The sequence below is a fragment of the Eubalaena glacialis genome, chromosome 1 (assembly GCF_028564815.1).
Source record: "Eubalaena glacialis isolate mEubGla1 chromosome 1, mEubGla1.1.hap2.+ XY, whole genome shotgun sequence".
NCBI lineage: Eukaryota > Metazoa > Chordata > Mammalia > Artiodactyla > Balaenidae > Eubalaena > Eubalaena glacialis.
This window is the reverse complement of record NC_083716.1, coordinates 34,504,968-34,518,757: the sequence shown is the minus strand read 5'-3', so window position 1 is coordinate 34,518,757 and position 13,790 is coordinate 34,504,968. Positions and strand designations below refer to the sequence as shown.

Below are 13,790 nucleotides of genomic sequence, written 5' to 3'. Positions count from 1 at the left end.
TATCAACAAACTTTACCTCCTCAGCTATGTTGAGGGCACTGGACCAGGCGCCCGTTTTATGTATTACAATGAAGAGACTCTATGGCTTGAATTTTTTCTGACAGCCTAGTGTAAGATGTTTATGCAGAGTGTCAAAGGAAACAATTATCTTAACAGGATGACACAGCCTATTTTGCTTAGAAATGTCCTAATTTCCTGTTTAGGTTATCCAGAGGTCAAGTAGGGATTTCATTTTGCACTCCCATAGTGTAGATTCACATCATGCAAGCATTGTAGGACTTAGATCACAAGCCATTTAATTCCACTGGCTGCATTTATCTTCCCAAGAAGATAAGTCCTTCTCCTGTTGTTTTTATTTAGTTTCTCTTTTTGTATTTTACTGCTATAACCTGTAGTGAAAGAGGGATGCCAATAGCTATTTACCAACAGCTGCTTCTTAACTAAGGTGCATCTTAAAGTTTGCCTGTTGCCCTTTTGAAGTTCACATCACAGTGTTGTTACTGTTACCCTGTCCCAGAAATCTGTAACTAACTAAGCACTCAGGCAAGCATCAGGTCCCAAAGTGAGCCATGGCACCGTCCACGTATTTGGCTGGCCAAAAAGTTCGTTCGGGTTTTCCGTAACGAACTTTTTGGCCAACCCAATATGTACTTCCTTCATGAATCAGCTTTTGTGTAGTTTGATAACTGCCACCTTTTTTCGTATTTAATTATGCCTCGGGGCTATGGAAAAACCAAATTTATCTGTTAAAACAGACGAAGCAGCAAGTGTTCTGACATGTTTATTGAGCAAATTATTATACCTGACAAAAGGTAATTACATACAATCAGGTCTGGATAATTAGGGGTTAATAAATTAACATAAGAGAAGTAAGTGCCTTTTAGATTTAGAAAAGCAAAAAATACATATCTTTTTAAGTTATTTGAGTAAAAATTATAAAATCTATTATAAGATTTGAAAGAAAAAAGTGAGGATGCAAGCCCCGTTAAATACAAATACTCACCAAGATATTGTAGTATTCTTTGTCTTTAATATAGACCATAAAGATCCTTAATTTTCCTATGTCCATCATGCTAAGTATGGTAGACTAGCTAACTGCATTCTTTGGGAATCTAAGGCAAAATGGTAAAGAGTCTATATTTATATTCTAGGACATAAAACTGAGACCTTATCTCTAGAAAGCTGAACAAATGACATATGTATCTGAAATTCAGTTCCCCACTTCACTAAAAATTTCTTGCAAGGACTAGAACTGGGGTGTCTGCCTTAGTTTCTATGGTAATACCTTAGCAGGCAGTGACAATCTCCCTTTTCCTTCTGAGGCAATTGGGATTTAATGGTCATGGTATGTTTCATTTGTCTCAAATGGTCTGAGTTGCATTCTAAAGAATAGAATGATAATATGTCTTGGGGCCTGAAGTATTTAGTTTTATTTTTAGTTTAGCTTTGTTTTTTCAAAAGCCAAAAGTCAGTGTTTATAACTAATGACAAATTATAAATAATATATATTACTTACTTGCTAAAATTTTAGAGTAAAACATATGTGACTAATTTTTTTGAAGACTAAATTAATCCAGCTGTTAGAGTCTCCAAGTTTTCATTTGCATTATTTTAAAACACAACCATGGGGAGGAGGGGAGAGGAATATCCACTTAGACTCTTACAAATTTTAAAAAATGGTTAGTCTCTCCCTCTTTTTCTTAACAACTGCAGTCTAAAGGAGAACTTAAAGAAACCCCAGCCCAGTCTAGCTTCCCTCATTTGAACAACTACTATATCCTGGAGTAAAGACACATTGGCATACAATTTTTCTTCATTGGCTAATCCGTATTGTTTTCCTTTGTTGTTTGATTTCTTCCAAAGTCAATTCATATAAGCAGATCTTATTTCTTCAGAGCTTCAATGAAGCAAAGTGACTCATCAGAGAGAACTGAAAGTCTAGTGAACACCTCACATCATGAATTTCAAGGTTTGATTTCTTTAGTATTGGAAGTCTGAGCTTCATTGGTGAAGTCATTATATAACTACCTGTTATATAAGTGTGGCAGATGATATAATGAATCGGACAGAAAATTAAATGTATGACCTGGGAATGTTTATTTAACATGCTTGATGGTGGCATCACTGGTTTACAAAAGGTAATCTCAGGAGCAGAACTTTGGTTATGAAATATTTTAGTACATTCTATAGCGTAAATTAAATCAGTCAAAGAGACTAGTCTGGCCTTCAGAATAATTATAAGACATTACTAAAAATTCAGAGTTGTCTTGATTGTAAATAGTTGACATGTAAAGTAAATGATAACATAGCCTTCTTATTAATATATATGGTGTGGGCTCTGTGTAGACATAAAAGGTAACATTTGCAGTTCATCTCAACATACATTTACTTGGTTCCTACTATATACCAGGTACTGGGCCAAATGTGAAGATACAGAGAGTAGCAAAACAAGTCACCAGCTTTGAGGCACTTACAAAGTACATTATTAGGAAGAAGAAAAGGCACTTCAATTATTGGCGTATTAGAAAGAGACAGGGCTGAGATAGCCATGAACCGTCCAGACTACAAAAGGAATTATTGATATTTGATTCTTTAGTGGGTAGACAGACAGAATAACTGTGATATCAGCATACTGTGAAAAATACTATGATAGAGATTTGTGGAGGGGGCTCTGAGGACACACGAAAGAGGAACAGCTAACGCATAGTGGTCTGGGGAGACTTCTGAGAGAGGTGAATCCAGATTTAAATTTTGTGGAATAAGTAAGAGTTACCTGGGTGAAGAAGGAGGGGAAGGGGACTCAGAGAAGAAAATGACAATGTCCTGGGGCATCATCACGGTTTGTAAGAGAACTTTGAGTAGTTCCTTGTTTAGGAGCTTAAATTCCAAGGCAGGAGAGGAAGACAAAAAGTCACCTTGCATGTCATGTTAAGAAGCTTGAACTTTATCTTGTAGAAGCTGGGAAGCCACTGAAAGTTTTAAGTAAGTGAATGGTATGATAAGATTTGTGTTTTAGCTGCATCTCTCTGGCAGCAGTGTGGAGGTTGATGGATCCTGGCGTATTAGAAGGAGAAGCAGAGGGGATAGGCAAGACCAAAGGCCCCATGGGAGAGAGTATGATATCTAATCTAGGACAGTAGTAGTAGTAGTGGTGGTGGAAGGTAGGTAGCAAGTGAATTCAAGAAATATTTAGGAAAAAAATATTTAGGAAGTTAAATTGACACAATCTGGCAATAAGTAAGATGCAGGAGTTGTGAGAGAGAAGAGTCAAAGCAACCTGAATCCAGATTTCTGGTTTGAGTAATTAGGTAAGTGCTAGCACTCAGTGTGTGACTCGCCTTACAGTATGAGGCAGCTGAATCAGGTACTCATGACTGAAGAAAAACAAGCCACATATACATGTAAAGGTATCGTAAAAACCAAAATCACACTCAGCTATTTGAGGTAAATCTACTTGAGCAAAATACCTGAAATGTTCTCTTCTATTTGGATAGTTACAAGGTTTTTCGTGTTTTAGAAATAGAGGATAAAAAAATTCTTTCTTTGGTGGCTCTGGTTGGGGTCGGGGGGGCGCTGAGCCGCGTGGCACGCGGGATCTTAGTTCCCCAATCAGGGATAGAGAACCCGCGCCCCCTGCAGTGGAAGCGTGGCGTCTTAACCACTGGACCGCCAGGGCAGTCCCCAAAAACTATTGATAATAATTTATTAATATATTCTGCATTCATAAAGAACTTTTAGAAAACTTTAGTTATATATCTTTTGTTATTTGGGTTTAAATACATAATATAAATATTTTAAACCCCAATTGCCAAAAGAATTATTTAAAATTCAACTATATAAGGTGCTAATATTCTTACATTACTAAATGAGAGTCAAAAGATCCTCTTAAAAGTTTCTGTAACAAATTCTACTCCTAGATATATACCCAAGAGAAATAAAAACACATGTCCACACAAAAACTTGTTCATAGCAGTTGTTATTCATAATAGCCCCCAAATGGGAATAACCCAAATGTCCACTAACTGATCAATGGATAAACAAATGTGGTATATCCATATAATGGAATGTTATTTGGCAGTAAAGAGGAATGAAGTACTGATGCCTGCTACAACATGGATGAACCTTGAAAACATTATGTTAAGTGAAAGAAGCCAGACACAAAAAACCACATGTTATATGACTCCAATTTGGAAAGTGACTGCTAATGGGTATGGGTATTCTTCTAGGGGATAAAAATGTTCTCAAATTGATTGAGACAGTTGCAGAATTCTGTGAATGTACTCAAGACCATTGATTTGTATACTTTAAATGGATAGATTGAATGGTATGTGAAATATATCTCAAAACTGTTAAAAAAATTTTTTAAGGTGATGTAACAAAAAATAGGAGTTTAATTATATTAAAATTATAAAAGCAAAAATAGAGAAAAATTGTTATAACTACCAAAAACAGGAAGGTAGTATAAGTAAGGTAAATCCTCATATATGGGTAACTATAAGATGATAAATAAAAACTAGAAAAATAAGCATATTTAGAGATATTGAGGTAATCACCAGTATTAAAACAGAAAGAGTTAACATTGCTTCTGAGAATGGAAAGGGTAGGGTAGTGGACTGTTGGTTTTCATGACATGCCCCATTTGATTATTAACCATGTATTACTTGATAAAATTAAAAAAAAAATTAATTTTAATAAAGAGGAACTTCCCTAGTGGCTTAGTGGTTAAGAATCCGCCTGCCAATGCAGGGGACACGGGTTCGATCCCTGGTCCGGGAAGATCCCACGTGCCGCAGAGCAACTGAGCCTGTGCGCCACAACTACTGAGCCTGCGCTCTAGAGCCCACAAGCCACAACTACTGAAGCCAACATGCCTATAGCCTGTGCTTCACAACAAGAGAAGCTACTGCAATGAGAAGCTCACGCACCACAACGAAGAGTAGCCCCTGCTCGCTGCAACTAGAAGAAGTCTGCACGCAGTAACGAAGACCCAACGCAGCCAAAAGTAAATAAATAAATACCTCTTTCCTGTAAAAAAATATTTTTTAATAAAGAATAAATTTCCACATAAAATTGTACACGTATATGTATCTGCATGGTCTTTTAGCCATGGTAGTGACCAAGAAATTCAAGGTAAAGCAAATATAGATGTGTATAAATCTGATGATATAAATTCTTTTTGCCTCTTTTTTCCCCCCAAATTCCAAACCCACCTAGTAGTTATTTAGGACTATTACATGGCTTACCACCAAAAATACTTTAAGAACATTCTGCTTCCGCTGTGTGCAGTTCACTTGAATTAAGTGACTTGAAGAGACGAATGCCTTTAAGCCACAATGTGCTCAGAGCTTGCTTCTGATCCTCACATAGGTAGGAGTGGAAAGGCTGGCTGAGAGCGGGTTTGGCAGATGGGACGTTTAAAGAGGGCAGGCGCCGGTTAGGGGTCAGGTGTACCAGAGAGCCAAAAGGCAGCATGAGGGCAATTAACACCTGAGGGCAGAAAGTGAGGTGGGTGGAAGCACAATACTGCTTCTTTACAGTTTTTGCCCAAGCCCTTTCTAACTGCTACTGAAAATTCTCTTCCATGCTGCATGTGGAATTTTCCAAATATGTTTTCAAATAGCTGGAAAAGGGTAAAGCCAAGTGCTTTAAAAAGTAGATGGAGGGGGCTTCCCTGGTGGCGCAGTGGTTGAGAATCTGCCTGCCAATGCAGGGGACACGGGTTCGAGCCCTGGTCTGCGAAGAGCCCACATGCCGTGGAGCAACTAGGCCCGTGAGCCACAATTACTGAGCCTGCGCGTCTGGAGCCTGTGCTCGGCAACAAGAGAGGCCGCGATAATGCGAGGCCCGCGCACCGCGATGAAGAGTGGCCCCCACTTGCCGCAACTAGAGAAAGCCCTCGCACAGAAACGAAGACCCAACACGGCCATAAATAAATAAATAAGTAAATAAATAAATAAATAAGTAGATGGAGGGACTTCCCTGGTGGCGCAGTGGTTAAGAATCCGCCTGCCAATGCAGGGGACACAGGTTCAAGCCCTGGTCCGGGAAGATCCCACATGCCGCGGAGCAACTAAGCCTGTGTGCCACAACTACTGAGCCCGCGTGCCACAACTACTGAAGCCCGCACACCTAGAGCCCATGCTCCACAAGAGAAGCCACCGCAGTGAGAAGCCCGTGCACCGCAACGAAGACCCCCCGCTCACTGCAACTAGAGAAAGCCTGTGCACAGCAACAAAGACCCAACGCAGCTAAAAATAAATAAGTAAATAAATTTATTTATTTAAAAAAAAAGCATTTAGAGCTCGTCATTTGATTTCAACATCTATTTAGAAAAAAGACTTGTATTTCCCCCCATTGTGGCCAATTTAATAAGACCCATTTTTCTTGAATCCCCAGTGCCTAATTACTTATATTTCTTCCTTAAAGCTACATTCTGGTTTAGGATTTTTGTTGTTGTTTAAATCTCTGAAGCACTTTAGGAACCCTTGCTTTGGCTTTGTTTTTTGGAGGCAAAGGAAAAATGATCTCCTGGTTTACTTTTGGAATCTGCAAAGCAACTTTGAGGTCCCCCAGGTGGATTTAGTGTTTGGAAAGGGGAATTTGGGGGACTAAGGTTGACCCTGAGCCCCCAGGTCACTGTTCACATTTACAAAAGCAAACCTGGTATCCCCAATTGCTTTTCTCTTGAGGTTGGCTTAACTTTATTTATCTTCTGCCTTGGGTCACTGCCCCTGAGGTGCTTCAAAAGCAAAACCCAAAAGACCCAAAACAAAGAAAGCTAAACCAGATTCAAGGAAAAAATGACCTGGCACTCTGGGTTCACTTTTACAAAAGCAAAAAGTCACTTCAAGAGTTTCATAGAATGGTTTAAAGTCGGCCTAGATTCATTGTGTCATTTGCGCAAAGTGATCTCAACAGGTCTGAGACCCCAAGTTTCTTGGGTGTAGATTTGGAGTGCGACTTAGGATGAGAAGCTGTCAGCAAGCTAAATGCCTTGACACAGACTAATTCAGTGATTCTTCCGTGATTCAACTATTTTGAGGATATAAATGGACCACCCATGCAACCATTTCTTTCCTTAAGCTGAATCTTTTTGTTTGCTGGACACACACACGGGTGGCTGAGGAAGTGAAACATACCACTCACTTTAAAAAGTTGGCATAAATCCCACCTTATGTTATCAGATTAGTTATGAAGGGTGTTTTTGAATCCTTGGTGAAAAAAATAGTTAACATGCTAATTTTAGGTAATCTTATAAATCATGATGAAATAGAACTGAGGCACATTATTTTGCTATTCATTTTTATATGATCCATACTTTGCTTACTTCCCTAAAGGATTTAAGGTGGAATTACTTTACTTGACTATTGGAACAAACCCATTTTTAGAACTTAGTACCAATTTTCATTTTAATATGCCTGACTTTATCCTTTAATAAGTAATTGTAAAATTGCTTTTGGATAATCTAGGGGAGATTTTGTTTTTGTTCATGTTTGGTCTACATCTTTGGATTTCAGGTATATGTGTTAACTAATAAATTCACCTGTTGAGACCATGTCTTACAGTTTATTTCCAAGACTGAGGGAGATTTTGTATGATTAATAACAAATGTATTATTTGTTTACTGCCATCTGAAGAAAGCAAAACTTGAGATAGAGAAGTAAGGTTTTCCATAATTTAGATTTTAATATTAAGGACATAGTACATCCTGTGAAACCTCACCGAATGTGAGAGGCAGTCCCCAAGGCAATGACTGTGTGGAGTGAAGAGGAGTGTCAGTGGTTGTACCCGGTGCCACTCCAGTTTCTGCATCCCTTCCCGTCACACTCTGGCTCCAGAGCAGTCACGTTCTTTTTAAACAATCCCAGAGACCTGGGATCATGCTTCTTGGTCAAAATAGGCATAGGTAGCAGCCTATAGAAATGGACTCAGTCTGTAAATCTGGCCTGGCATAATGTTAGGTAGGACCCAGGAATAACGTCCTAGTTTTGTGTTACATCTTTCATGTCAGTATAACTGTACTTCAAACAGTGAAAAGAATCTTATAATTGTTATGGATGGACGGACACTGGTAGACCATTCAGAAATATTAGTGCTTCTTTCTCTAAGAAGATCATTTACCTCAATTAACATTAGACCCAATGCCTTATCATAAGGGTATCTATCCTCTTTATCAAGCCCCAGGGAAAGCCTGGGAAAGGTGGAAGTCAGTTGACTACATTCACTTGCCCTAGTTTACCTGCTGGCCAACTTTGGCCTTTTCTAGAGCTGTCTTCATAAACCGAAATTGTCTGTAGGGTGCTCATTTTTTGTACTCATGAAGCCTAAATAAAAAGCTCCTAAGTAACTTGGAATAGTGGTCTGGCATCATCAGTCAGGGAGTGGTATTTCTTGAATATCTACTGAGAGGTTACGCTCTGCTGGACATACTTTATGAGTTTGCCTGCCCAGCTCTGTGAAGTTTGTTTCTATTTACTTATTAAATGTGGTATTATGCATTTGAAAAATCCTTATGATGCAGAAAGCTCCGCTTCTCTGCAGTGGTGTCAAATCTCAGAGACAGAGTTTTGGGTGAAGTAGACAAGGATAGCTTTATTGCTTTGCCAGGCAAAGGGGGACACAGCAGGCTCCTGCCTCAAAAAACTATGTGTCCCAACCCCAGAGAATTTGATGAAGGGTTTTATAACAGTGGTTCAAGGGTGGGGTCTCTGACAAGATTAAGGTATGTGCAGGGCCTGCCCTCCTTTCATCTGTCTCAGGTGGTCTCAGGTGGTCTCCTAATCTTGAGGAGAGTCTCTGGTCCCTTTAATCTGGCCTCAGGTGGTTTCTTGGCTGCTCCTCCCTTGATTAGCAACTGTTCACATCCGCCCTTTGGAACTCAGAGAAGGTCATGGAGGCTGGAGTCTTGCCTACAAGAATTGGGGGACAAAAAAAGACTCTTGTGCCTGGGAGCCCCACAGGGCCCTGTCACTTACACACGTGGAAATGAGAAATCAGAATATGAGATCAGCATGCTTGCTAGGCCTTATCATTCCTCTCCACCAACATCCATGTATTCTTTGGGGCATGGACACTGAAATGGTGCTCAAGTCTATAGCCACTGGATTCATGGCCTGAGAATACAGAGCAAGCAGTGTTAGCTCCTCTGTAAATCAGTTTCTATCTTAATATTAAATTGACAGTAGCTTCCTCATATGTTACTCTAGTTTAAGTTACTAAGATTGTGTGTGAATAGTTTTTTTCTTTATAATTTCTTCATGTTAACATAAAATATTACTTGTTTCCTTATTAACTCTGCCTCCCCACTTTCCCCACTTACAGCGTAAACTCTTTGAGGACAGGGACTTTGTCTCATTCAATACTGTATCTCTGGTGCCTAGCACAGTAGTTCGCACCTTGTAGGTGGGCAGTCAATATTTGTTGAATGAATAAGTGAATCTTATCTAGATCCTTAGCCCTTTTATCCACCTTGGCAATGCATTCCTTAACCATTAATGTGCAAATTTATGCAGATTTCCATTGATATCTACAAGTTAACTATGCACTGTATGTATTTCTATAAAGTATTAGTGTAAATTTGAAAGCATGTGGATTAGACTTGTCTACAGATGGGCAGTTAGGTTAAATTTTGTGGTTCCTGTAATTTCTAGCAATAAGAAATTTGCATATGAGTGTCTGACCATACGTGAAAAAAGTAAGCATAATATTTCTTTATCTAGGAAAGTCTGTTTTTGTGCTGTAAAAGAACCATTTCTATACTCACAGCTGGAGTTGGTGTAGGTTTTAAATTCATTAAATGGGCTCCTCCTTTCCCACCTGGGGGTAGATCAGCCCTTATTTTAAGGCCTCTTCTTCCAAGTCCCAAAGGTCATGTTGCTGTTGCCTTTGGAAAGAAAGGGAATTTGCAGCCAGTACATTATTAAGCGATTGCTTTCTGCTGACTGTGCGCATGCCCACACACACTTGAGCTAACACATACGTATACCTGGAAGAGGACTCCTTCAAAATGAAGCTTTTATTTTGAGGCTTTTATTTTGAATGAGGAGAATTCATTATTGAAATTTATTGGGAAAAAATATATATGTATGTATGTAAACCTTGTTTCTAACTCTAAAGTTAATACATGCCCATTGTAGAATATTATGAAAATAAAGAAGACAATAACAGTTACCCATAATCCCGCCACACAAATTACGACTCTTCTTAACATTTTCTCAAATTTTTTTCCACTCTCTTTTGATGGGTTTTTATGTAATTTTAGTAGTAATATTTATCATAAGCTTCTTCCCAAGCTATTTAAAATTCTATGTAAGCATCAATTTGAATAACCACATGATACTTCTCTTATAGATAGATATACCTCACTACTTAACCATTCTCTTAATACTGAGATTTAAGCTGTTTTCAGTGGGGTTTTTTTCTTCTTCAATTTTTGATAACACAAATAACATTTTTGAGATTAATATATTTGTTCATAAGTTTTTATCTACCTTTATTATTGTCTACTGAAGTTAGATTCCTAGAAGTAGGATTGCTGAGTCAAAGGGAATGGCCATTTTTATAAGGTTCTTAAATACATACTGCAAATTCACATTCCAGAGAAGTTATACTAATTTACATTTTCACTGCAGAGTGTAGAAAGTAACTTTTCCTCCTTGTGAAAGAAGGGGAAAATGTACCTGTTGCTAAGCAAGAGTCAAAAATTACACAGAACTTGAAATATGTTCCCTTTTCTTTTTAAGACAGTGTGTTTTTTTAACATTGTCTCAGTGTAGTTTCTGTACCAGTGTTTTAACTTTTGGTATGGCTGGTATGGCCTAGAATGTTGTCCGAAAGAAAATAGTGTGGCTTTTAATATTAGTAGTAAATATTTTCATTATAGAATCTTCTTCTTTGTACAAGAAAGTCTCTATTAGTAGCTGTATATTGGATGGGAAGAATCTAACAAGTCCATTATCTTCCTAAGGAAGAGCTAGTTTCTTGTAACTTTCTTGTAACTTTCTGTAGGTTTTAACCACCCCAGAAATTTTATCCCTCTCAGAGCCAGTGGGTTGGCTCACATATCCTACGAGTAAATACAAATACTTCCTTCATTTGAAAGCAAAACCAATACACCCCTTACTTATAAAGTGAGCTAAAACAAAAAGAAAAAGTAATATAAAAACCGAAGGAAGGTAGTAAGTAAAGCATTTATCTTTCTGAAACAATTCAAATGGGGATAGGAAGTTGGTTTTAAATGGCTTAAAGGGGATTAGGGTTTTAAAGTTGGATAAGGAGTTTGGTGCTTTGGTTTAGGCACTGCATTGCTTTTAAAAGATTACTTCCATATTTGACAACAGTTCTAACTGGAGATTATAAAGCAAATAGTCAATTTTAAAACACTACGGAAAACAAGAAGGTTTCCTTTTTGTTGTTGTTTGTTTATACAAAATGATTGCCTAGAGTTAACAGGCTGAGTCCTGAAGGCCTCATTTCATAACACTACTGAGGATCTATCACCAGGGAGAATCCAGCAGAGGTTGCTTAATGCACTTCATTGAGATTATCTGAGCTTTTCAGTTTAAATTACTTTGGGAAAAGTCTAGGTGCAAAGGACTTCTTTGAAAGGTAAACATACTTAACCTCTTTAAAAAAAAAAAAGGTTCAATTTAAGTTCTTTAAAATTCTTCAGTTAGTAGCAGCAACCCTCATTAATTAAATTTGAGTATGAACTGAATAATGTGTAAAGATTAAATCTCTATACCTCAGTACAAGTGTTAATATAATTATATAACTGTTTTCATTATTTTACAATTATTTGCAAATGCAATTAAGTATTTTATTGGAAAGGCAAGGCCTGACAATTTTAGTAATTTGAAAAGTGAAAAGATATTATACACTATGTTGGTTATAAAATGTAGTTAATGAAGTTTTAAAAATGAGATTCCTTATTCTGTTCCATCTGAGAAGCAGGTCATATTAAAATGGATCAAGAGTAGCATATACTTTATGTATTAGCTGTGGATAAATAGTCAAAAGTTGCTTTAACATTTTTCCCCATCTTCCTCAGCTCCTTGACCTGTTTATGGTTTGGGATTGGTCTACTTATCTAGCTGATTATGGTCAGCCAGCTTCTAAGTACCTTCGGGTGAATCCAAACACAGCCCTTACTCTTTTGGAGAAGTGAGTATATTCTGCAAACATTTTTGCATACCATTTTAGCATTTTGTGACTCAGTGATAATTGAAGAACTAGAAATTTTTATCAAAAGAGAAATGTCTATATGGAACTTAAAAGTTCAGTTCATTTTAATGATCAAAACATAAGCCTCTTCCTTTCTCGCCTTCAGTGTTGTGTAGTTTTATATGAGATTTGTTTATGTTGATACGAACAAAACATTTTTCCTATTGTATCCTCAATATCTGACCTAATTGGCTTTAGAAATATGTTTACTGCAGATAAGTGAGAATTGGAACTTTTTTTTTTTTAAATACTGTAACACAGGAAAGAAAGTATTTTGTAAAACGTAGTTAGGGATTGGAATGTTTGCCACCAGTGCTGTCTAGATCCTACCATGATGGGCTTGGATTCTTTACAGGTAGAGAGGTATGCGTTTCGAAAAAATAATATTATAAAAACTGAAGTAACAGAACACTTACTGGTGCATCTTGTCCAATTAAAAGTAAAACAAGTGTAGGTGTTACTTTTCCTTCTCATTATGTGGCAGGTTTTCTTTTCACTCTACCATATTTCATTTTAAGCATCACTATTAAAATTTTCAATTTTTGAATTAAAAGTGTATATTATTTTCCCACATTTCAAAATATCTGTGGTGTATTTGATTTAAGAGGACATAAGGAACTCTTTTAAATAAATGTAAGCTTGTTTTACAATGCCATGAAACACCACTGAGGCAAACAAATCACTGCTTTAAATTTTCTAATGTTATTTTTCCTTTCACCTTGTCTTGCTATGAGTGTGACTTGCAGAGTCCATAGAGGGTATGTATTTTAGCATACTTTATGGAATGATATTAGAAAATAGTATCACGTAAGAAAACTTGCCTTAGATTTACATACTAATGCAAAAAACACCACTTCATATAAAATGCAAAATAAAGCTGCTAATATTTTGTGTGGTTGCTTTCTCTGTAATTCTATTAGTAGTACCTATTTTCTTTGAAGTATATTTTTCAAGCATAGGATTAGTGTGAGATAATCCAGAGCATGCCAAGATATTTCACTTGTGACAGTATAGCTTTTAATTTCCTTTTACTAAGCTTCTTCATTCACGTATATTCCTAGGATAAAGGATACTAGCAAAAAGAACAATATATTTGCTCAATTCAGGAAGAATGATCGAGACAAACAGAAGTTGATAGAGACAGTCGTGAAACAGCTGAGAAGTTTGGTGAATGGTATGTCCCAGCACACATAAACTTCACATTGCTTGCACTCAGTGACACCAAATCCATGGTGTCTCAACGTTGATCTCTAACAGGCACTGGTCATGATACAGAAAGTTGTTTGCAGAATTCAAAAATACAGTAGAGAAAAGACACTGATGAGAGAGCTTAAACAAGAAAGAATTATAAATATCATTTGTATGGATTTTTAAATAACTGAATAATATTTTATATATGGAAAACCTGACATTAATTTTTTTTTTTCACTTCTAGGGAAAAAAGGCAAAACTAATATATAAATCAGGTCAAAAATTGTCTATGAAAAAAAAAATTGTCTATGAAACTGATTGTGTAAATACATTAGAAGAACTTATGCCTCTATATATTGGTGTTTTTTCTACTTAGA

General features: G+C 37.1%; 1 protein-coding gene across 1 annotated transcript in view; it reads left to right on the top strand.

Moving 5' to 3' along the window:
• EXOC6 (exocyst complex component 6) overlaps positions 1 to 13,738 on the top strand; it is a 198,422-nt gene extending 184,684 nt beyond the window's left edge. The window contains exons 21-23 of the mRNA XM_061195100.1: positions 12,050 to 12,162; positions 13,284 to 13,396; positions 13,658 to 13,738. Coding sequence (XP_061051083.1) covers positions 12,050 to 12,162; positions 13,284 to 13,396; positions 13,658 to 13,683 — 252 coding nt within the window. The 3' untranslated portion in view covers positions 13,684 to 13,738. The remainder of the gene's footprint in view (positions 1 to 12,049; positions 12,163 to 13,283; positions 13,397 to 13,657) is intronic.
• Positions 13,739 to 13,790: the final 52 nt, after the last annotated feature.